Below are 22,396 nucleotides of genomic sequence, written 5' to 3' on the forward strand. Positions count from 1 at the left end.
AATTTAAATTGATTTTTTTCTTAATTTTTGTGAGATAAACCATAAAATGAGAAAAAGTTAAAAGAAGATTACATGCACCAGATCAATGGGACACCAACGACAAAAAATTTGACCGGAGCGATGCGTTAAAAGTTGGCAAATCGGACGGTTAAAAACACAGCCTCTTGTCCTCTAACGGTTAACCTTTTTAAGACGTTAACGTTAATCGGTTGCTGGAGGTTATCTTAGCCGCCAAAGACTGTTTCTTTATCTATGGCTTTGCCTCCAATTCTTTCAAATCTTGCGTTTATACTCAATAGGTTTCTCTGCTTCAGTTCCTTGCCAAAAACCCAAAGAGGAAAACTAAGAAAATGCAAGCCAAGGCCCTCCTAACTCATCCTTCTCCCACTCCTCCTCTCCAAAACCCTAACCTGAAACTCCGTCCTTCCCCTCCTCTGTTCACTAAGAAATCCACTCTCTCAACCCCTCGTTTTCACCAATCCTTTTTACGATCTTTTTCACGCAATTTTGTCCCCCAGAATCAAAGTAGTAAACTGAAACGTTACTGCATTAGCCTTGGCCAAGAACTAAATTTTGAAAGCAATGAAGCTTTGGTTGAAGAAGAAGAAGAAGAAAAAGAGGAGGATGAGGAGGAGGTGAGAGTGGAAATTGAGGCAGAAGGATTAGCAAATCAGAGCATATGGAATCAAATGAAGGAGATTGTGATGTTTACTGGACCTGCTAGTGGGCTTTGGATCTGCGGGCCATTGATGAGCCTCATTGACACTGCGGTTATTGGCCAAGGAAGCTCAATTGAGCTTGCTGCTTTAGGTAACTAATTCCTTGGGAATTTTTATTTCGGTTTTGATAATTAATTGCAGGAAAAGAGAAAGAAGTAAAAATTGAACATGAATACTGGGTACTTGGTGTTTTTTTTTTTGCTTTCAAAGATATATGATAATTAGTTGAGTGGTGACTGATTGATAGTGAATTTGGATGGGCAGGTCCCGCAACGGTTGTTTGTGATTATATGGGTTACGTGTTTATGTTCCTTTCAGTTGCTACTTCCAATATGGTGGCCACTTCCCTTGCTAGACGGGTTAGTTTCTTGAACACTCGAGGGTGTTATTGCTTTTATATCAGTACTAATATATATATAATGTCATGGTTAAGTTGGTGTCACGAGTTAAAGAAATACTTTAAAATTAATATCTTTTTAAATATTATATTTATAAAGGATAAATTGGTGACTGAACATGATGGTTTTCTTATAGCACTGGGATTAGAAACTTTGTGCATATTGTTCACTTGTATGCTACATCTTGATGCAGCATTACTGCATGATTATTTCATTTTATCTAACTAGTTAGTACAGACTCTTATTTGTTGGTCTTTCTTTTCAATGACACTCTGGATTTTGGATCTTCTTTATTATTTGCTTCTCTATATTAAGGCTGCATTTTAGGCTTAACTCTTTAACAATATGGTGTTTCTGCAGGATAAAAATGAAGTCCAGCATCAGATATCTATCCTGCTTTTTATTGGGTTGATTTGTGGATTCTTGATGCTTTTCTTTACAAGATTATTTGGTTCACAGGCCATAACTGGTAATAAAGACCGGTAAAGCTATTTTTAGTTGCAGATTATCAAAATGTAGGATGCTTATTGATTGTAATGATCAGCCGTACTTATGATTTTCAGCTTTTTCTGGGACAAAGAACGCACATCTTGTACCTGCTGGAAACACATACGTTCAGGTTCATATTCTTCCATGTTCCTTCCTCATTTAAACTTTTAGATATTCTCTCTTAGTAGGCTTTCTTCCCTTTAAACCTTAGAGTTAGTAAGAAGGAAAGGTGACTATAGTATTGGAGGCCTTTTTTCTTCCATCTGTTCTATTTCCTTTCCTCTCGACTGCTTATACTTCAGAGATTTTGAGAGAATGTTCTTCTTTGGCAAACTTAAGCACAGTTCTAAGTAAATTAATCACTTTCAATTTGTTGTAGGTTGTTTTTATCTAGTGGTATGTCAAATTATATGTACTGGGCTAAAGTATCTCCTGAAATATTTTCCATCTTCAATAGGTGATTGGATTGGAAGTACTATATCTGCTTTCATCTGTTCATGTGTTTATCATGGGATGGAGGGGAGAAGCTATATAGTCTTGTTGAGGCCATACAGCCCTAGTTGGAGTTAGACAACATAAAGTTTTCTTTGGGAACTGAGAGCCATTACTCTTTGCATCTAGTTGGGTAGTATCAGTTACTGAATTCCTGTTACTACCAGTTTTTATAACATATTCTTTCTGCTGGATATTCTTCCATAGCAACTGGTTGAATGATTTTGTCTAATACTTACTCTTATGGGACTTTTCTCTGCTAGTCATGCTTGATTATTCTCATTGCTTTTTAATTGAAACAAAATTCTTTCTGTATGTAGATTAGAGGTCTAGCATGGCCAGCAGTTCTTGTTGGATGGGTTGCTCAAAGTGCCAGGTGGTGATCTATTTTATTTTCTCCCTTCCCATGAATTATGTTTGAATAAGCTTGCACTGCCTTCTTCTTCTTGCCTTTTATGAGTTCTTGACAAACTATACATAGAAGTGATGCATGTACTGTCTTGTGAGTGCCTTTCCACCGAGCTTTTGGCAAGGGTTTGTTTATTTTTGTTGTATTCATTTGTGAAATGAGGCTGCTTTAGCTGGACTCCTTCATGTCCAGTTATAACCAAGGATATTAACAAAGAAGCTATTTGGATTATTTATGATCTTATGGGATTGATTATCTATTTAAAAGTGATTTTCATTCACATGCATATATTTACTCTGGAATAACTTTTATGTCCTATGCCAGCATCCCTGTTTTAGTAGGATATATTGTGTCTTAATTACCGGTTGATTTTCCATTGTTGAATTGCCACCATTGTGAGCATTTGTTACTTCATTTTCTTTTCTGGTACTCTGACGCCCTCCTTTTGTCTCCCAGTCTTGGTATGAAAGATTCCTGGGGACCATTGAAAGCTTTGGCAGTTGCCAGTGCCATAAATGGCATTGGTGATGTTGTCCTCTGCATCTTTTTAGGCTATGGTATTGCTGGTGCAGCATGGGCAACAATGGTTTCACAGGTGCCAATGGAAATTTGAAAATGACAACACAGATCCAAATTTCCTATGTGTATACATTTTAAGTGTTAATTGAGCGGGAAATTCTTTTGACACCGCCACTTACCAGCATATGTTCTAGGTTGTTGCAGCTTATATGATGATTGAAGCTCTGAACAAGAAAGGGTACAATGCATTTTCCATCTCCATTCCATCACTCAATGAGCTGATGGCTGTGCTAACGCTTGCTGCTCCAGTGTTTGTAACTATGATGTCAAAGGTTTACATTAAACTTCATTTAATAGCACTATCTGGTTCTCTGTGATCATCTTCTTTCATCTGAGACAGTTTGGTGTTGTTTTAGGTAGCTTTTTACTCTCTGCTTATATATTTTGCCACGTCTATGGGCACACATACTGTTGCTGCTCATCAGGTGAGATATACTCACACTTGTTATTTTTGGTCAGTTTCTTCTTGCATTGCTAAAAGTCAATAACCATTATTTTGTAAACTTACTTTTCACTAGGTCATGCTTCAAACACTTGGCATGTGCACTGTATGGGGTGAGCCTCTCTCTCAAACTGCACAGTCATTTATGCCTGAGTTGATATGTGGAGTCAATCGTAATCTGTCAAAGGTTCATTATCTCAAATTTTAATCTTATGCTGATTGCCTCTTCCCTGCCTCAACAGCACTAATGTACACCATAGAGTATCTAGTACAACATCTCTCTATGAGGATGTTGTCCTCTAACGTGTGTTGAATTGTTTATGATATCAAACAGGCTAGAGTGCTGCTGAAATCACTTTTCACAATTGGTGCTACACTTGGACTGGTATTAGGGATTATTGGAACTGCAGTTCCTTGTTTCTTTCCCAATATCTTTACACCTGATCCCAAGGTCATACAGGAGGTTAGTTCATGTTTCTCTAACTTGTAATCTATCGTTTTTGTTTCCACCAGTTAATGCTGTTTGTTGCATCATGAGCAGAAAAGAATCTGCATTAGGTCTATGTTCCTGTTCTGATATAACTCCCAGAAATTCAAACCTGAATATTTTCCTATTTGCTAAACATCTTGTGTCCATTTTCACTCGAAAACTGAGACTTCCTGTTGGTCTTGGATTGAAGGTATAGGATATGAACAAAATGGTATTTATACATTTATGACATGTGGATCCTTTTAAGTAGTTGATCCTTGGTATTTCATTTTTGTGTACATGCAGATGCACAAGGTGCTGTTACCATACTTTCTGGCATTAGCTGTGACCCCAAGCACTCACAGCCTTGAAGGCACTTTGCTAGTATGTTTCTTTAATTAAGTTTGAATATCTCAATTCAAAATAACTTGGTTTGCCAGTTGTCCATATCATGCTTCATCATGAGAATTAATGACAAAACATGTTCCAACTTCTCTAATTTACATCCTATCATCACAAATCCATTTGCTTTTTGTAGGCTGGACGAGAGCTTAGATTTATTAGCTTGTCAATGAGTGGATGCTTTGCTTTTGGTGCACTTATACTGCTGGTAGAGATCCGTTCCCTTGTCCCCTATTGACTACTGTTTATCTCATACGTTGCATGGATTGTGCAGTAAAATCATCCTAACTTTATGTGTTCCCAGCTTGTCAGTACTAGAGGATATGGCTTGCCAGGGTGCTGGTTTGCACTTGTGGGGTTCCAATGGGTAAGAGTAACCATTCTAACATTTGCATTCAGGCCATTTGTTTCAGATGATTTGAATGCTGAAATTCTAACTTTTTCAGGCTCGATTCTCCCTCTCCCTTCAACGTCTTCTTTCTCCCAATGGCATACTCTACTCTGAAGATTTGAGACAGTATGAAGTGAAGAAGCTGAGAGCGGCTTAGTTTCAGAATCCAACAGTTGTAGAACCTCATGCCATTGACTACTATTAGATGCCATGCATCTTATGTGCGTATATTGCTTTGCTGCTAAAGTGGCCCGAGCTTTCACCGAGTTAGCAAAGACCCTAGTGTTTTTTTTAGAAAATGGTCCAGATATCATTCATTCTTTGAGCTCAATAAGGAGCCCAAAAGAAGCATATAGCCATAAGCAGTGTTATGTTTAATCTTTTATATAAGACAATTTGTAAATCCCTGCTTTATTCAGAATTTAGTGCAAGGAGTAAAAAACTTTGATCATTCCCGCCGTAAAAACGAACATGAGCCTGACATACCAACTTGAGAAAATGCCGTTTTGGGGTGCAGAAGACGTAGCTTTTACCTCGTCTTAAGAAACATTTCTCGTTACAGTTCAGTGTTCAGACTTTGAAAATATGGGATGGGGGGCACTGTACCTGCAAATACGAATGTTAACTGGGGAGCTTCTGGTCAGGGATCCTCTGTTTATCCAATTCCAAGTTGGGCCGCACCTGGCCAACGACAAGTGCCAGGGAATGCAAATTCAGGTTGTACTGCTCCTGGGAATGCAATGCCAGGGTGGGCACCACCTGGCCAAGGGCCTACCGCTGTTAATGCCAGTTCTGGATGGGTTGCACCCAGGCAAGGGGCAGCACCAGGACGTACGAATCCTGGTTATGTGGCGCCCTCTGAAAATTCAGGCATGTCAGTCTTTTAACTCCTAAGTGGATAACCTTCCTATTCTGATTTCAATCAGATAACATTTGGTACTTTACAATATAATACGATTACAGGTAGTATGATTACAAATAATGTAATTGTAAGAAATATAATATTACAGTATTTGATATAGAAGTAATGTAATGATTAAAATGTAACGAAGATAACATTACAGTGTTTGTTTTATAAGTACTTTACAAAATATGTGATGTTAATTTTCAAAACTATCCTTATATATTATAATACAAGTTTAACATGTATTTTTTTATTGTTAATTTTTATATAATGTCATTTTAAAATTTTTTTTAATTAAATATATTTTATTTTTCGTTTCTTATTACAAGTATATATTTTATTTTTATTTTTAATATAATTTCTTATATGGTATATTTTATTTTAAACATTATATAAAAACAGCATATAGTAAGCATTATATAAACATTATATAAAAACAACATATAGTAAGCATAAAGTTAACTTTTCATGTCCACCTTACAAATATTCAATTTAAAAACAGCATATAGAAGGATCTATTTTCGATATGTAGGGAATATGTTAGATAAATTTAATGCAAGTTCAATTGATACTAAAGACCGATTTAATGGTAGCAATCAAAGGCAAAAAAAAGTAAATTGCACTGCAAGCAACATGACTCAAACCCGCGACCAATAATGCAGGCTCATTAAGCAATTAACCACACAACCAACTAAACAAATTATATTAAAATGCAACCAAAGTTGATATAACGACCGGCAGTAACAACTAAACCTTTTTGCACTCTTTTCTTGCACCCAAAAATCAAAAAAAAAATTGCAATGGTTTCCTGCTATCAAGACCAATTTTGTCGTAAACAAAATCGAAAAAATGGGAGGTCAAATCTTCAAAAAAAGGCCAAAAAAGAATAAAAATTCAAATTCAAGGTTAAATGAGGTTTTTTGGGGTCAAAATGGCAGCAAACAGCCTTCGGCTTTTTGCTAGCACGTAAATCTCGAAAAGTTACATGGATTCAAAAAAAAATCACCCTAATCGGACAACCGAGCACAAAGTTATGATCTTTTAAAGTTGATACCACCTTATGACCCAAAACAACCAAAAAATTGTAATCTCTTTTAATTTAAACGTAACGTTGGGTTTAGGCCCACCCAACAGTCCTCGTAAGAGCAAAATGAACTAGAAGAATTAGGGGACTAAACCCCCTACGAGAAACCAACCTAGCTCCTACAAATTTTCCAAAAAAAAAAAATTCCAATCCAAAGACCCAACCCCAAGAAAAGGTAGAAACAAAAACACAAGGCTCCTTTCTTGATAAACCAACGTACTAGCCAGTTGGATTGCAAGCCGTCCATTAGAACATATAACATTCTTTACTAACAAGTCACGCAATGCCTTACTAACAAGTCACGCAATGCCTTATCAGAAACTAGTCACGTAATGCCTTATCAGAAATTAGTCACGCAATTCTCAAAGTCAGTCACGCAATGCCTTATCAGAAACTAGTCACACAATGCCTTATTAAAAACTAGTCACGCAATGCCTATCAACTAGTCACGCAATGCTTTATCAGAAACTAGTCACGTAATGCCTTATCAAAAACTAGTCACGCAATGCCTATCAACTAGTTACGCAATACTTTATCAGAAACTAATCACGCAATAATTTATCAAAAACTAGTCACGCAATACCTTATCAAAAACCAAGCACAAAGAAGATGGCCATGTCTTGACGGCATCATGGATTTGGCAATGCTAGGTACGAGTTCTGATGCTTTCAAAATTTCTAATTGGATAGAAGTTCTAACTGGATAGAACTTGAAAACTATTTGATTACCCATATTTTGTTGAGGGAATAAACACCAAAAATTGCAACCAAACCGACAGCGTTTTATTTCATCACAATTACCTGTGCCTCTTGTTGAAGATTAGCCCAGAAATCCAACATTTCTTACCGATCAAGGGCCAAATTGTTCCAATGATAAACCTTAAAATATAAATATGAAAAAAACTTAAATTAACAGAAAAAAGTCATATTAAAGAATACAAGAAGAAGATAAAAAAAGGAGAAAGAAAAAGAAAAATGAGGGATTTCAACCCATAATTTCAGATGATGAAGAAGCAGAGCTAGAAGAAGGAGGAACGACTTTAGCAAAATGGAGGAACGACTTTAGCAAAATGGAGAAGAAACAGCAAACCCTCAACCCCAAAAACGATGTTTTGCTTCGAATTGTGAGTAATTTTTTTAAAAGATGATGGGTAAAAATGTCCTTAAAGACATTACAGAGTGCTATGTAATGTGATTGCATTGGTTTTGGACTGCAATCACATTACATTTATTGGCTACAATGTGATTGCATTGCAATCTTATATTGCAGTGATCTGTTACAAAATAAACACTGTAATATAATTTAATTGGCCACATTACAGGGAATGTGACTTTACATCTCTTATCCTAAATGCCACCCAGCCATGTTCAATTACTAGAATTTCAAAATGTGGGTCAAATTGCCTAATGGTGACCGGTGAACTATGGCTATGGGGTCGGACAGTGCAGCTTCTTGTTATGCACTTATCGTGCTCAGAATATTAACGCAGCCTAAGTAAACAAAAGGTTAGAAAGAAGGTTCGGCTTTGCAAATTAAGACAAATTTGCAAAGGTTTGAAGTGGTGGATGGTCTTGTCTAAATCTTTTTTGGGAGATAAGTCTAACAATCAAAAGATAGTAATAAATTTTTATTTTTTGAACCAATAACAAAGGGTCAAGGAAGAACCGGAATCAATAAACGGTTGTTGATAACTAATTTTTTTTGCATAATAATTATTAATTTTTTTTTTATTAAATCAAATAATTTAATTAAAATGTGCTTATCATTTTAGATATCAACCTTTCTATAAAACTCTCCTTTTTTTTCATCCTGATCTCTATAGAAGTCTCCTCCCATTTCTTGATATTCTAATGTTACTTAACAACTGAGTTTTCTTTTTCTTTCAAGCCCTGCTTTGCCCTATCAGCAACATGGTGAACAGATTTGGACACGGGCAGATTTCTCACCTCGTATTTGATTGCTAGGAAAACCGAGGAATAGAGATAACCTGAATATTTATAACATTAGTTTAATATTTCTAATTATGAAAGCCAAATGAGGTATTATATGGATGGATTTTAATTTTTTTTAATCTTTTTATTTCGAAAAGTTTATTGGATCCCTTTAAGTCTCTTTTTATTAGTTTTGAGATGTGTTACCTTCACAAGCATGTGCAAAGGCAGAAATGCAGAAGTTAGAGATTTATTTATTTCATTTACTTTTGTTTTCTGTTCTCATGCTGTTTGATGTTTTGTCACCATGTTTTCGATTTGTTCTTTATAATTTATCATCGTCCTAAGATTGTTGATGTTCCGTAGTAACGTTTTTTTTTTATATGTCATACTATAAAATTAAAGAAATTAATTAAACCTCAATAAAGAAAATGTGATAACTTACAGCGTTTCTAAGCTTGGGGTCAAGCTGTTGAATAACGAGTGCGAAGCTGCGAGAGACTTTGTGAAGCATGGAGAAACAGAAAGCCCAGTGAGGCTCTAATAGAATCTGTTTCCTAGCATGCCTTGCTGCCATTTTCAGTTTCAATAATGGAAAAAAATCATCTGGGTGTTTCACCAGCGTCCCCAACCTCCCCATTCTTTTAAAGGAATCTTGGCATGTTAATTTAGGCCCGCAAGAATGAAAGGGTGGTGGGGGGTTCTGTGAGGGAACTCATTGGGTTCTTGCATTTGATTTCTACATAATGATGGCCTGGGCTTTGGTCTATTCCGGCGTCCATGAATTGGCACAATTAATGCTGGTTACTGTGATTTTGACAATTGATCTAACATGGTTTTATTGGTCAAATTTGGGTTAGTATTATTTTTATTCTATCAGTTTTAGGGTTTCAATCAATCTGATTGCCAAATGAAGCAGTGTTTGTGATAACGGCCTGTTAATATATATTTACGCTGAACATTTAGATAAATATAAATAAAAGTGAAATTTGATCAAAATAATGAAAAAATTAATGATCATGACAATTATTATCTATAACATATTTAAAAGAAAGCTCCAGACGCGTAATCACGTGTCGATTTTAAAAGATGCTTAGAAAGATTGAACAATAATTTTTCAAAAGGGATATGAAATTGTTCAGGTGAATTGTAGAAGTATAGATTTTATATAGGCCGTATGCATGAGTGTCTTATATTTGATCCCCATGCAGCGCACTGGTCGTACTCAAGTATTCTTAATCTAAAGCCATTATTTTGATTTTTGCTTGCTTCCAGTGTATTGATCTCGGTTAATTGATTATGATCACATTGAACAATTTGGCCGGCGAAAAAATTGAACGCACTGAGCAATTGCTTCAAACAGTTGTCCCTCTTTAATGAAAACGTTTTTCCTTTTCATTTTGGATTTTAACTTCTTTTATTATTTTATACATTAAAAATGATGAGAAAAATTAATGATTATTGTTAATGAAGCTAGCAGGTGCAAATTCAGATTTGTTAACAGATATCCCGGTGCTACAGCTGTTAGAAGCTGCAGTGTAATTGGTATCGGAAAAGTACCATGACAGATATTGCTCTGTATTGATTGAGTTCATTATATCTGCAGCCTTCCAACAAAATTTATGCTGAATAATAAAGACATGGAGAACTGCTTCCTGCAATGAATCATCAAACCAGAATTACTTAAGCACATGCTCATCATGACCAAAGCTTTCAAATTTGGAGATCCTTTTGGGTGCCTCTGATTACTGTTCTGAACAGTTGTATTGCGGATTGATATAATTATTCAAGAGATATTGACTTCTAGGGATCTCTAGAAATTATATAAAATGACTGTCATATAATCAATTCCTTTGCGTTTTTTATTTCAATCATATTTCTTTGATGCCCTATGACTGTTTCGGAATAGGAATCTGACAAAAGAAATTGTTCAATCATAGTTAAGATGCATATTCACTTGAACAAAAATGTCGTCAGAAACTTATGTCTTAAGCTCCTAGAATCCTAGGCTTCTATCATCAGATGTTGTTCTTCTCTTGCAGGCTGCACAGGATCTTAATTTTCATTAGATTATCAACGAGCCGATGCTTTACATTGGGTGCTCCGATCTTGATGGTAGAGATCTTTATTTTGGATTTCCTAACATCAAACTTTTATGATCATGGTTATTTTGGTGTATCAACTTCACTTTCCAGTTTTTCCTGTTACCAGCTACTGAGCAGTACTAGGGGATATGGTTTGCCTGGCTGCAGGTTTCGCATTCTTGGTTTCCAAATATGTAGGTATAGCTCTCTGTAGCCATACGTTTTAAATTTTTTGCTGTACGGTCTTATTTGATTGCATACGATCTCTTCCAGGCTCGGTTTTCCCTTGCTCTTAGCCCTCGCCTCTTGTATCTGTAAAAGGCTTGCTTTACGTTGAAGATCCCACCCAAAAGCAAAAGGATGTCCGAAAGTGACCAGCTATCAAACTCCACTCTTCCTGCTGACAAGTCGTGCTTAATTCTTGCAAACTGGCGTGTCGTAGCTGCCAAAGAAAGATCAAGCTGTCGTTATTCTTTAGGTTCTTGATGAGGAACATAATATTTCTAGCAAGGCACGGCAAACAGAATCAGCTAGATGATCAGTGATCTGTATCGTCTTCTTTTTCCCAATCTTCATTTCCCATTCCTCAAGCGATTCTGAAGAAATTAGCTAATCTAATATTCATCAAAAGCAGCTTCTGCAATTACTGAAAATTCTTTTACTTGAAAACAAACATGATCACGACATCCTGACTCGAGAAAATGAGGTTTGACGGTGCGGAAAAATGTAGCTTTTACCTTGTCTGAAGAAACATTTGTCATTAGAGTTCACTATTCAGACTCCAAAGACAAAGGTTGCGGTGCCTATCAAACCTGCAATTTACAGACAGAAAATTTGAGACCAGATTTGCTGAACCAGATCTTGACAGGACCGACCCCAAAGGCCGAATATCATGGGATGATACCATCCGTCAGATGCTGAGATTCTTCTGAAGGTCGGACGCCTTTTGGGGCCCACTGCAATAATAGAAACAGCACTAGGCTTTCAACTGTTATTCTTTGTCCGAACTCCGAACAGTAACTGCTCTTTTTTCTTCGTTACCTTTTGGTTTCTCTGCTCCAAGTCTTTTAGCTAAGAAGAATGCAAGCCAGAAACCCCTTTTATCCTCCTCTGCACAACCCAAATCTTAAACCCTGCTCTTGCTACTTTTCAACGTTCTTCAACAAACCACCACCACTGTCTTCACCTCGCTTCCACATTTCTCATTTCCCTCCTAAAAACCATCTTAACTGTTTCGTTACAAACTGCATTGCTCCTAACCAAGAACTATCCCATTTCAACACTGAAATTACTAAACAAAATGCTGGCTTTGAAAATATTATCTGTAGGCATTCAACGCCCGACCAAGGATATGAAAAAGAAGAAGAGGAAAGATTGGAAAGTCAGTGTTTATGGAACCAAATGAAGGAAATAGTTAAGTTCTCGGGCCCCGCTACAGGGCTTTGGATTTGTGGGCCATTGATGAGTCTCATTGATACTGCCGTCGTTGGTCAGGGAAGCTTAATTGAGCTTGCTGCTTTAGGTAAATTTTCTTTTTAAAGATTGTTTTTTGTCATTTGGGTATTCATCTTGCGCTTTTGGTTAAATTAGAAAGACAAAAGTCTTTGAAGTTATATTTTTTTGGAAAATGAAGCGGGACTAAATATTTTTGTCTGTTAGCTGAGTGTGGATTTGTTTCCTTGTGGTTTGGAAATGAACAGGCCCTGGAACGGTTCTTTGTGATTATATGAGTAATGTATTTATGTTCCTTTCTGTTGCTACATCAAATGTGGTTGCCACTTCTCTTGCCAGAGAGGTCAGCTTCTTCTACCTGTTAAATAGTTGTATTATTTTTGTGTTACAAGATAATCAAAGCATCAATCTTTATCTTTCAAAGTTTTCTTTGTTTAAAGGAAGGACCTAGTGCGTTAGACACCCTTTGGATTTCTAATCGGTCTAAATGTTTTTTGAAAAGCTCTAATCTGTCTAAATCAGAAAGGAAAAGAGAGAGCTAATCGCGGATGAGAGGAGCTAGAAAAGTAGAAGTTACCAAACCATGTTCATTAAGCAGGCTTTACCATCAAAACAAAAACTCGATGAATTTTGCGGTCCTGTGATGTATTTTGACAATAGGCAGTCTTAATTTGCCGTGCCTGTACTTTTCTGTAGCAATTGCAATTATCTATGCTGATTATGTCATTAATGCAATTGATTAGATTATGGTTTCTCGATGTTGTATGCCATTTGTTTTTGTATTTTAATTACACACCATGGTGCAGGATAAAAATGAAGTGCAGCATCAAATATCTGTCTTGCTTTTTCTTAGTTTGACTGGTGGCTTCTTCATGCTGTTCTTTACAAAATTCTTTGGTTCATGGGCACTAACTGGTAATTGACAGCTTATGTTTCTTTTGTCACATAAGTTTACATGTTCTGTTTAGCTAGATATTCAGTTTTTTTTTTTTTTTCATCACCTTATGGATAACAAGAACCTGTAATGACACCAAGTAATTTCTCATGCTTTCTCCTTTTTTTTTTTTCAATTTCCAGCTTTTACAGGGCCGAATAATGCACATATTGTACCAGCAGCAAATACATATGTTCAGGTTCACCTTTGACAAGTTTTAATTGTGTTTCATTTCTTGTTTCAAAGTATTAAAAGCATTCCAATAACGTCTAAGATGGGAATTGTTTCCCTCCTCTTTCGTTAATTGTAGTCCGTTAGTATATTCACAAACAAAAAGAATAACAATATTCTAGAGGATTTTTATTCTTATGTTGCTCTCTGTTTAATGCTGTTAATCATTTGAAACAGTTTATGACATCGTCCTCTACTTATTTTATTCTGTTAATTTTTAATTGAACATAATCTTTTCTGTTGATAGATTCGTGGCTTGGCATGGCCTGCAGTTCTTGTTGCATGGGTTGCTCAAAGTGCAAGGTAGATATACACCATTTCTCTTAATCTGGTTGTTTTCTAAACCTTTTTGACAGCCTAATTTGCATCTTTCTAGCTTTTAGGTGTGAAAGTTTCTACATGGGGATGCACATGCATTTTTACTCATGTTAGGATTTTGTCCATATCTTTTTTATTCTGATTTATCCTTTTTCTTCCCCCAGTCTTGGCATGAAAGATTCCTGGGGACCTTTGAAGGCCTTGGCAGTTGCCAGTGCTATAAATGGAATTGGAGATATAGTATCGTGCAGCTTATTAGGCTATGGCATAGCTGGTGCTGCTTGGGCAACGATGGTGTCGCAAGTATACTCAGTGAAAACTTTTTCGTTTATCATTCATAGTTTAATCATCTTTATTTTAACCTGCACAAATTTGTAGATTCTTTCTTTATCTTTAGTTTCAAATTTCTTAAAAACTTGAACCTTGTTGCATCCTAACCAATCTATTTCCCAGGTTGTTGCTGCTTATATGATGATCAATTCTCTAAACAAGAAAGGATATAATGCATTTGCAATCTCCATTCCATCACCCAATGACCTTCTAACAATTTTTGGGCTTGCTGCCCCAGTGTTTGTGATGATGATGGCAAAGGTTTGTTGCATTTTAGATTATTCTAAAGCTTTATTTGCTTAATTATGATTTTCTTTTACCTATATATCGTAGGCCTTTTTATGTTTTAGGTAGCTTTCTATGCTCTCCTTATCTATTTTGCTACAAATATGGGTACACACACTGTGGCTGCTCATCAGGTTAGTCAATTCTCTCTGGTAGTTTCGATATCTTTGCTCTCTCATTTCGAAACTGTTGGTTCTTAACATTGAGTCTGTGCTTCACTGGAGGTCATGATTCAAACCTACTGCATGTGCACTGTGTGGGGTGAGCCTCTCTCCCAAACTGCACAGTCATTTATGCCAGAATTGCTATATGGAATCAACAAAAGTTTACCAAAGGTACTGATGCTAAATCTTCATTTAGTGCTGCAGCCATCTTATCCTTGCATGGTGATTTTATCCACTCAGAGCCACGTTTATGAAATATATCTGAAGAGTTTCTTTCGATAATATTAGTTACGTGGCCATTCTCTATAATTGTTGATAAATGCAGGGGTGTACCTTCCGGTGTGAGTCCTATCATACATCTAGATTGAATAAATTTTTGTCTGCTCGATCTACTAAGTTTATAATGTCAAACAGGCTCGAATGCTGCTAAAGTCACTTGTTATCATTGGAGCTAGCCTAGGACTGCTATTGGGTATAGTTGGAACATCAGTTCCTTGGCTGTTTCCCAATATCTTCACATCTGACCAGAAGGTCGTACAGGAGGTTAGTTCTTGCAATTTTCAACTTTATGACCTTCTCTATAGTCCTTTTGTACAAGTTGTCACCATGTCTGTGGTAGTCCTATGAAACGTTAGAAGTGAAAGATCCAGAGTAGTATTGCTCTGTCTCAACTCTCTAGTACTTTCAATATGAGGAGATTACATTATCTACAATTCCAAGCTTTAGCTGAAGAGAATGGATACTTAATTGCAGATGCACAAAGTGCTGGCACCTTACTTTATTGCACTTGCAGTGACACCAGCCACTCACAGCCTTGAGGGGACATTGTTGGTATGTTTTATGTACCCTTTTCCTTTTAGTCCTTCCATGAAGTTCTCATGAGTTTCTGTTTTATGTGTCTATGCCTAGATTTTGTTTGAAATTATGTTTGAAGTGCCAGTCTGGTAGCTCATAATATGCATAATATTATCAGATGGGTGCCGAAATCTGATGTCTTCCACTAATTTTGCTCGCGTAAAGATCATCTAAAGTTGATCACTAAGAAAACTGCCACTTTTACTTGCTTTTGTTGTTTGGGAACTAAATCCAGAGGGTGGTGAGCAGTTTCTTTGCTGATATGATTCTCAGTCCTAGTTTGCTTCAGCCATTATCTATATTATTCATGGTTCAATGCTTCATGATAAAGCGGTTACATTAGAGCATCTAGAATTTTATATTCAAGCTCATATTCTAGCATTATAACATTTCCCCTTGCAGGCAAGGCGAGATCTTAAATTTGTTAGCTTATCAATGAGTGGATGCTTTTCTTTGGGTGCTGTCGTACTACTGGTGAGGATCTGTTTCAAAGTCCTTTATTTTCTTTCTTAAAACTTATTCAAATTGCTCATCCATTATGCTCCACTGTTTCTACTCTTGGTGCCAGCTGCTAAGCAGCGGAGGGTATGGCTTGCCAGGTTGCTGGTATACCCTCTTAGGATTTCAATGGGTAAGAGCACTATCCTCACTCTGCAATGATGCATATGATACCTACTTGGATCAACTTGAAAGCAACTTTCTTTTTCGATTCCAGGCTCGATTTTTCCTCTCTCTCCAACGCCTTCTTTCAGCTCATGGCATACTTGACTCTGAAGATTTGAACAAGTATAGACAGGAGAATCTAAAAGCTGCCTAGTTTATCATTGTTATGAGATGAATCAGAGGTACAATCAGCTGCCCTTTGCTGGAGAATCAAATTCCTCACTTCTCACCTCTAACTTTGATTGAGCTACTGCAGAATCAGCCTACGCATTTTATCGTTGGCCAATGAGGATTAGGTCCTCATGATTCTTTTATGCCTCCGATGAGGCTTTTAGGATCCTTTCTCTTTTATTTCAACAGCCAATTGTAATTGCGAAATCTTAATTCTCATTACTGCATGTTATCAACCCACACGGAATTCCAACCCATTTATTACGTTAAGCTGATTTTGATGCCTGCTACATTTTTAATGGAGTTATCAACGGGCCAGGTAAACGGCCCCAAGGCTGCAGATCAGAGCTGTGCTAGTTTTAGGATAATGCATTTTATTCCAATTTCATTCAAAGATCATTAAAATATGTACATTAATTTTTTTAAATAAATAAATATTAGTAATTCTTGAGGCCTTCGAGTCAATTTGGATGACTACTCAGGCCTGATCCCACATTCGGCAGGACCCCAAACCTGCTTAAGCGTGGCTCATTCACACCCTTTTCAATCTTGGGAGGGAAAGACAGATCAAAACTGTTTCAACTGCGGGTCAATTGACAATCGCCAAGGCACTTGTTCAAATTGCACATAATTCTACCTATGGTCGGAAGCTACAAACTACTACATAAACATGAGCTTTGCATTCCTCAATCAACCCTGTCCTTTAACCCATCTCCAGTTTGTCTGAACGTTACATACATCATATCTAGCAATGAGCCAAATGTTCTCTTTCATCAAGCAAACCCTGTCATGGAAATGGCATCCCGAAAAGCGCAAGCCAACCCAGTTGCAGAAAAACAGCGTTCAAACCTTGCTGGTTCCCCTTCTACCACGTCCAGATGATCTGGGCGATGGTCCTTTCTGCTGCTGCATATTTTACAGAAGAGAATTAGTGAGGTCTTGCAACATGCTACAATAATGTGCATTTGAATCACTAAAAATTAAAGAAGTGAGTAAATTTCCAGATATATATTGTTGTTCTCTTTTGTCTTTACCATCAATGCAGGTTTCATCCTTGACTGCCTTCTCATAAAAACTCTCTGAGACTCCCTCTTTTTCTCCTCAACTTTCATTTTGGTGAGACTAGGCCTGTATATGATCACAGTTCGGCCAATTTGACCAACCACAACAGAACCAGTTGCTTGCTCCAGTTGGTTCACCACATCCTCTAGCTCTCCTGGACAGGTATTGTGAATTTTGACCTATTCACAAAGTTCTAGTTAAAAAATAAGAAATACAAATATTTCTCAACTTACACTCAACAAAAAGATCAATAGGCAGGGAATCTCACTGCCTCTTTCACCACTAACAGTATCAATCTCTAACAAACATTTAACATCGGTGTGTGTGAACTAATCTTCCCAAAGAACTTGGAATCAAGTTGTCATATTTGATACTTCTTTTGTCCACCCGCATTAATTCTCTACGCAGAAGGATATGTAGTAGTGACAAGCATCTCACCAGCTACAATCTAAAGCTGCATGAACTAAAGACTCGAGGAACACAGTCTAACCCAAAGCAAAGGCACTTACAAAAACCTGACATTTACTAGCCATTAGCTTATAATGGTACTCAAATGACCTGGAACAATAATTTTAAGCTGCACAATCAGTAAGCAAAACATCAAATTCAAAGTATCAGTTTTCATTTCCTATAACAATTCAGACAGACCACTAGTTTTAATAACTAAAAAGTATCCATTAACACAGTCAAAAGACTAAAACCCTAAACCCTGAACAGCAAAATTCACAAATTAAAACCCTTCAAAAGAAAGAAAGAAAAGACGGTACCTTTAGAAGTTCATTGGCTTCAAGAGTCTCTAGAAAAGAGAACACGACATTATCAGTAACACCAGATTTACCCACCAGTTGAGACTTTAACTTCTTCCCTAAACTGTGTGCATAAGAAGCCAGTTCTTTCTTTTCCTTAACCGTTAGATTCGGTAGTTTCACTTTGTTAACCTCGGAATTTTTCGCAATCACCTCCAAACCCAAATTTACCGGGGTACCCTCTTCAGCATTTTCAATCCCAAAACCATCCTCATCATCATTGCTATCACGTTCTTCAGCTTCAGAGTCAAATACTTGTTCTTCGTCTTGTTCTAGTTCTTTCTCTAGCAAGGATAAAGGGTAATTGTTACTGTGGTTTGAATTTGAGGAATTGGTAATAGAGAGAGATTGGGCTTGAGGGAAAGTGAGCGAAGAGAAGGATGAAAGAGAAGAAGAACAAAGGGGCCTTTGAATGATTTTATTGTGGAATCTTGAGATTGAGATGCAAAGAGATCTCAGGTAGAGGCTAAGTGTTGCCGCCATTACTGTCTCAGGAATGTGGTCTTCTTTCTGCTACAAAAGATACTTAATGATAACATTGGTATCGATAATTTAATATAGAACTTAAGGAAACATTTATTATCGTGGGTGTTTGGTCTAGTGGTATGATTCTCGCTTCGGGTGCGAGAGGTCGCGAGTTCGATTCTCGCAACACCCCTTAATTGGTTTGCTTTATTATACCATTTTTGTACTTTTAAGCGTCTTAGACGCCTAGGCTATAGGGGTTTGCCCATCTCATCACGTTTTACCTCATCAAATCAATGATTAAGAGTCTGAGAAAGCTGTTTAGATATAGAAGGGGATACATACCGTATAATTTTTACGTTGCTCAAGAACATGAAATCAGCAATCAGGAAGTCAGCAGCCCCAAGTTTCGTTTCAAAGTCGACTCTCCCATCTTTTTATTCATATCCACTCTTCACACTTCTTCATGCCCAAGCCAAACTTGAAGTTTTAACTGTACAACAATCTACTGAAAGATCATAAGTATGAAGGCAGGCTTAGTGTAGTCTTGCTAGTAGAGCAACAGAGGCCACAAGGTAGCTGTAAATGAAGGCTAAAGGCTTTCAATGCCCTTGTTCTAATTTGTTTCATAGATATTCAACCATAAGTGGTAAGTATGAATGGATACCAATTAACATAAACCAAAGCTGTGAGGTCCCTCCAAACATGAAGGAAGGAGGTGACAAAATGCTGGACTTTGATCAATTGGAAGACTGAAGACGCACAGCTTCCTAAAACGATCCATTCAGAAGAGTGATTTAAGTGCTGCTTCAAATTTTTGGTGAAATGGCATTTTAAAGACCTTTTTGTTTTTCCGCTACAAAACAAAGTAGAAAGCAGCAATTTTATCATACGAATTCGCTTGAATGCTGCCCGAAAAACCCTGTCAAGCGAAAACCCAACAATTTTATGCAGCTTTTTTAGTTACTTGGAGAAAAGGGCTACTAGGCTTACTTATTAATAGCTTTTCATGCACCGCGCTTCTTTTGATGAGAGCTAAACCAGGAATAGACAGTGGTTACAGTGAATGACGAAGGAACCAAAAGTAGAAAAGAGAGTGGGCTCAACAATCGCAATGGAAAATACTAACTCTGCCACTGAAAGTACCCAAAGCTTTTGGACATGTTAGAAAAGAGGGGTCACAGTCCCCTTGCAGACAATCTATATCCAAAGAAAAAGACGTATTGCAGAGACAAACCAACCCACCCTATCACAACCATCCATCTATAGGGTGGACCCCACCACCTACCCTTTGATTTCTCATCAGATCCAGGTGCCAAGGTCCACCCTTTTACAATTTTAATCTCCTACTGCCATATCGTGACCAAAGACTAAAACCTTGCAAAGCGAACCAGAATGGACCCAAACAGAACTAAACAGAAGAATGATCAACAACCCCCCACCACCACCACTATTGACTCATACGTATGCCAGTCATGTCATCAGCTGGTGGCTTAGATTTGGTTTGGTACACCTAGAGCCTCTGCATCTTCCGACTCTGGTTTCTTCCGCCAATTGCTTTGAACCGTCACGAGATGGGTCGAAGCTCACTGGTTGGAAGTCCTCAGAAGGAAATTCCATCCTCTCAAAGTGCTTCACCAACTGCTCCATGCCCTGTTAAATGTTTAATAACCCTACATAAGTTGTGTGAAACTGAAATACTGAAATAGAAGAACGTTTTTAACGTGAGAGTAAACATTGTTAGGTTTATATATATATAATATACCTACCTGGAGTTTAGCACAATATATTTCACAAATCTTGTGTGACTGAAAACATTGCCAACGTTTATGGTGCCATGCATCGAAAAACTTCCTAGCGGCTTGTGGGTTTGTGAAGTTTACAAATGCATAACCCTTGTTTGACTTGGTACTGCAAACCATGACATTATCACTCTCATCAAAACTCGAAAGAAAAAGCACAGAAGTGCAAACGGTATAAGAAATAAAAAGAAACAAAGTAGAGTAATTGGATTATAAAATTATTGAGGGATATATGAGAATTTCTGTAACATACACAAAATCTATCGGAAGGTACAGGAAATCGAACGCTGACAATAAAGGTTCTTCATCTGCATCACCATTCTGGGATTGTACCTGATCTCTATTCGTCAGCATGCAATGCTGGTCAAGAAAATCCTTCAACATCTCCCGCCTGCAGGAAGCCAAAGTACTGAATTCAGGAGTAAGCGAGAAATTAAAAGAGTAGAATTAAAATTTAGAAGAAAAAAAAAAGGAAACGACCCATCAGTTACCAGACAGTATCAAAAGATTCAAAACCCAAGAAATGGACGAACTGTTCATCCCAATGTTTTGGGCAAAGAAATCAAAAGAATATAAAGAAGACCAAAATCCACGTGCCAAGTTCGTCTAACTCATTGGGCAACCCCAAGGATCCATCCTCGAAGTATTAAACACAGCAAAGATAGACACAAAACTGATGGAATAAATGCTCAAACTTAATTACAAGAAAAAAGAAAAAACAACTAAAAAATACTTCAACCTATATCATTTAATTTAGCTGCCTTTGTCGCCAAAAGAAACAAAAAAACGGCTGAAATGCATTGTATCTGTTTGGTATATGAAAAGAAACCAAATGATCATACGTGTATCTGTTTGGTATGTTCCTTATCATGATCGTCGTTTCCTTTCCATCATATTTTAGTGGAATCGGTGGATGTTTCTCTCTCTTGTTATTACCGGCCCAAACTTGAACCTTCCTCGGGTACTCAAACGAAGCTTCAAAATTTCTACCAAACTGCTGGTCTCCAGCATCACTACTAGGCTTAGCCCTCCAGTATTTCTTGCGCGATTGACTCTGATCAGCCCTTACAAACCCTTCTTTCCCATATCTTTTATTCCTCAAAAAATGCTTACTTCTATTGCTTCCCCTGGCACCTCCCACGTTTTCCTTTCGACCCATGACTTTGTGCTTCTGCGCTTCTTCTTCTTCAAGCACCATCTCAGTGTTCAAAGGTTCCAGCAAGGAAGAGAACGGTTCAGTCACCGACGCAGCAGCAGCCGCCTTCTCTGGGGTGAAGAAATGGAGCGGTACCGCATGTTGATGTGGGTAGGGGCAAAAAGGGTGAGAGAAGAGTGGAGCCGAGAAAGCATGGGGATAAGGAGATGGTAGGGTTTGATAGTGAAGTAAAGGAGGGTTTTGGGGTGAAAACACGGGACAAGGATCTGAAACTAGAGCATTTCTAGCAGGGAAGAACTCCGGAGCTTCTGGGTTTAAGCTACTTTGAGTTTGAGCAACATCAGTTCTTTCCCCCATGTTCACCGTAAAACAGTAGTACAGCTCCAAAGCATGTCCACTGGCCCATGACCTTCTAGCTATATATCTGAGCTGTACGTACCCCTTTCTTTTTCTTCTCACTATCCAATTTAAATTTATCCGGTAATTTTGATATATATTGTTAGTATAAATATGTATACAATATGATTTGAAAAATGAATTTAAAGAAGCAACCAGCGCGTGAGAGAAGGCGCGTTATGAGACCTTCTGTCAAGGAAAGATACAGGTGATGATTAAAAATATACACGAGCCATTGAATGCCTGGATTTGGTGGCAAAAGAGAAGATCGTATTCGAATGCTGGAGAGAAGTAACCGGACAATGTGAGAAACTGACGGCGAATGTTCCCTTCATTTATGAGACAAGAAGCTGTTGTCAGTCGGTCAGAATTCAGTACTCTTTAGCCTCACCTCCCACCGTTGGCTATTACTCATTTCGTATCAAATCTTCATTTGATGGTTGGCAATCAAATTGGGCTAGCCTCCTCCAATTTTCACATTTGGTGGCAACACTTTAGTCTTTGGACAAACGC

General features: G+C 37.5%; 4 protein-coding genes and 1 non-coding gene across 6 annotated transcripts; 3 read left to right on the forward strand and 2 right to left on the reverse strand.

The window, feature by feature from the left end:
- Positions 249 to 5,241, forward strand: LOC18607703 (protein DETOXIFICATION 46, chloroplastic). Of its 2 annotated transcripts, XR_001926690.1 has the most exons (15): positions 249 to 810; positions 984 to 1,078; positions 1,478 to 1,586; positions 1,681 to 1,736; positions 2,419 to 2,474; positions 2,964 to 3,102; positions 3,221 to 3,358; positions 3,443 to 3,511; positions 3,605 to 3,715; positions 3,863 to 3,991; positions 4,070 to 4,208; positions 4,304 to 4,381; positions 4,536 to 4,607; positions 4,704 to 4,766; positions 4,846 to 5,241. XR_001926690.1 is itself a non-coding variant. In XM_018115683.1 (14 exons), exons 1-14 carry the CDS (start codon positions 351 to 353, stop codon positions 4,945 to 4,947), a joined length of 1,677 nt encoding a protein of 558 aa, XP_017971172.1. In that variant the 5' UTR covers positions 252 to 350; the 3' UTR covers positions 4,948 to 5,241. The 2 variants fall into 2 exon arrangements, 1 of the variants encoding a protein (XP_017971172.1); XM_018115683.1 differs by lacking the exon at positions 4,070 to 4,208 and having other exon boundaries at positions 252 to 810.
- On the forward strand, positions 10,680 to 16,647 carry LOC18607705 (protein DETOXIFICATION 46, chloroplastic). Its single transcript, XM_018115684.1, has 14 exons — positions 10,680 to 12,315; positions 12,494 to 12,588; positions 13,052 to 13,160; positions 13,323 to 13,378; positions 13,658 to 13,713; positions 13,893 to 14,031; positions 14,182 to 14,319; positions 14,409 to 14,477; positions 14,568 to 14,678; positions 14,922 to 15,050; positions 15,261 to 15,338; positions 15,765 to 15,836; positions 15,931 to 15,993; positions 16,078 to 16,647. Exons 1-14 carry the CDS (start codon positions 11,874 to 11,876, stop codon positions 16,177 to 16,179), a joined length of 1,659 nt encoding a protein of 552 aa, XP_017971173.1. The 5' UTR covers positions 10,680 to 11,873; the 3' UTR covers positions 16,180 to 16,647.
- On the reverse strand, positions 16,754 to 18,574 carry LOC18607706. The gene is made up of 3 exons (XM_018115685.1): positions 18,026 to 18,574; positions 17,231 to 17,437; positions 16,754 to 17,102 (listed from the first exon to the last, which is right to left on the reverse strand). The coding sequence occupies exons 1-3, from the start codon at positions 18,545 to 18,547 to the stop codon at positions 17,040 to 17,042; spliced, it is 792 nt and encodes a 263-aa protein (XP_017971174.1). The 5' UTR covers positions 18,548 to 18,574; the 3' UTR covers positions 16,754 to 17,039.
- Positions 18,651 to 18,722, forward strand: TRNAP-CGG. Its single transcript has one exon. It is a non-coding gene; the product is annotated as a tRNA-Pro (tRNA).
- Positions 19,791 to 21,844, reverse strand: LOC18607707 (protein terminal ear1 homolog). The gene is made up of 4 exons (XM_007041995.2): positions 21,174 to 21,844; positions 20,585 to 20,722; positions 20,299 to 20,440; positions 19,791 to 20,182 (listed from the first exon to the last, which is right to left on the reverse strand). The coding sequence occupies exons 1-4, from the start codon at positions 21,842 to 21,844 to the stop codon at positions 20,003 to 20,005; spliced, it is 1,131 nt and encodes a 376-aa protein (XP_007042057.2). The 3' UTR covers positions 19,791 to 20,002.

Source organism: Theobroma cacao, chromosome 2, assembly GCF_000208745.1.
Source record: "Theobroma cacao cultivar B97-61/B2 chromosome 2, Criollo_cocoa_genome_V2, whole genome shotgun sequence".
Classification (NCBI taxonomy): domain Eukaryota; kingdom Viridiplantae; phylum Streptophyta; class Magnoliopsida; order Malvales; family Malvaceae; genus Theobroma; species Theobroma cacao.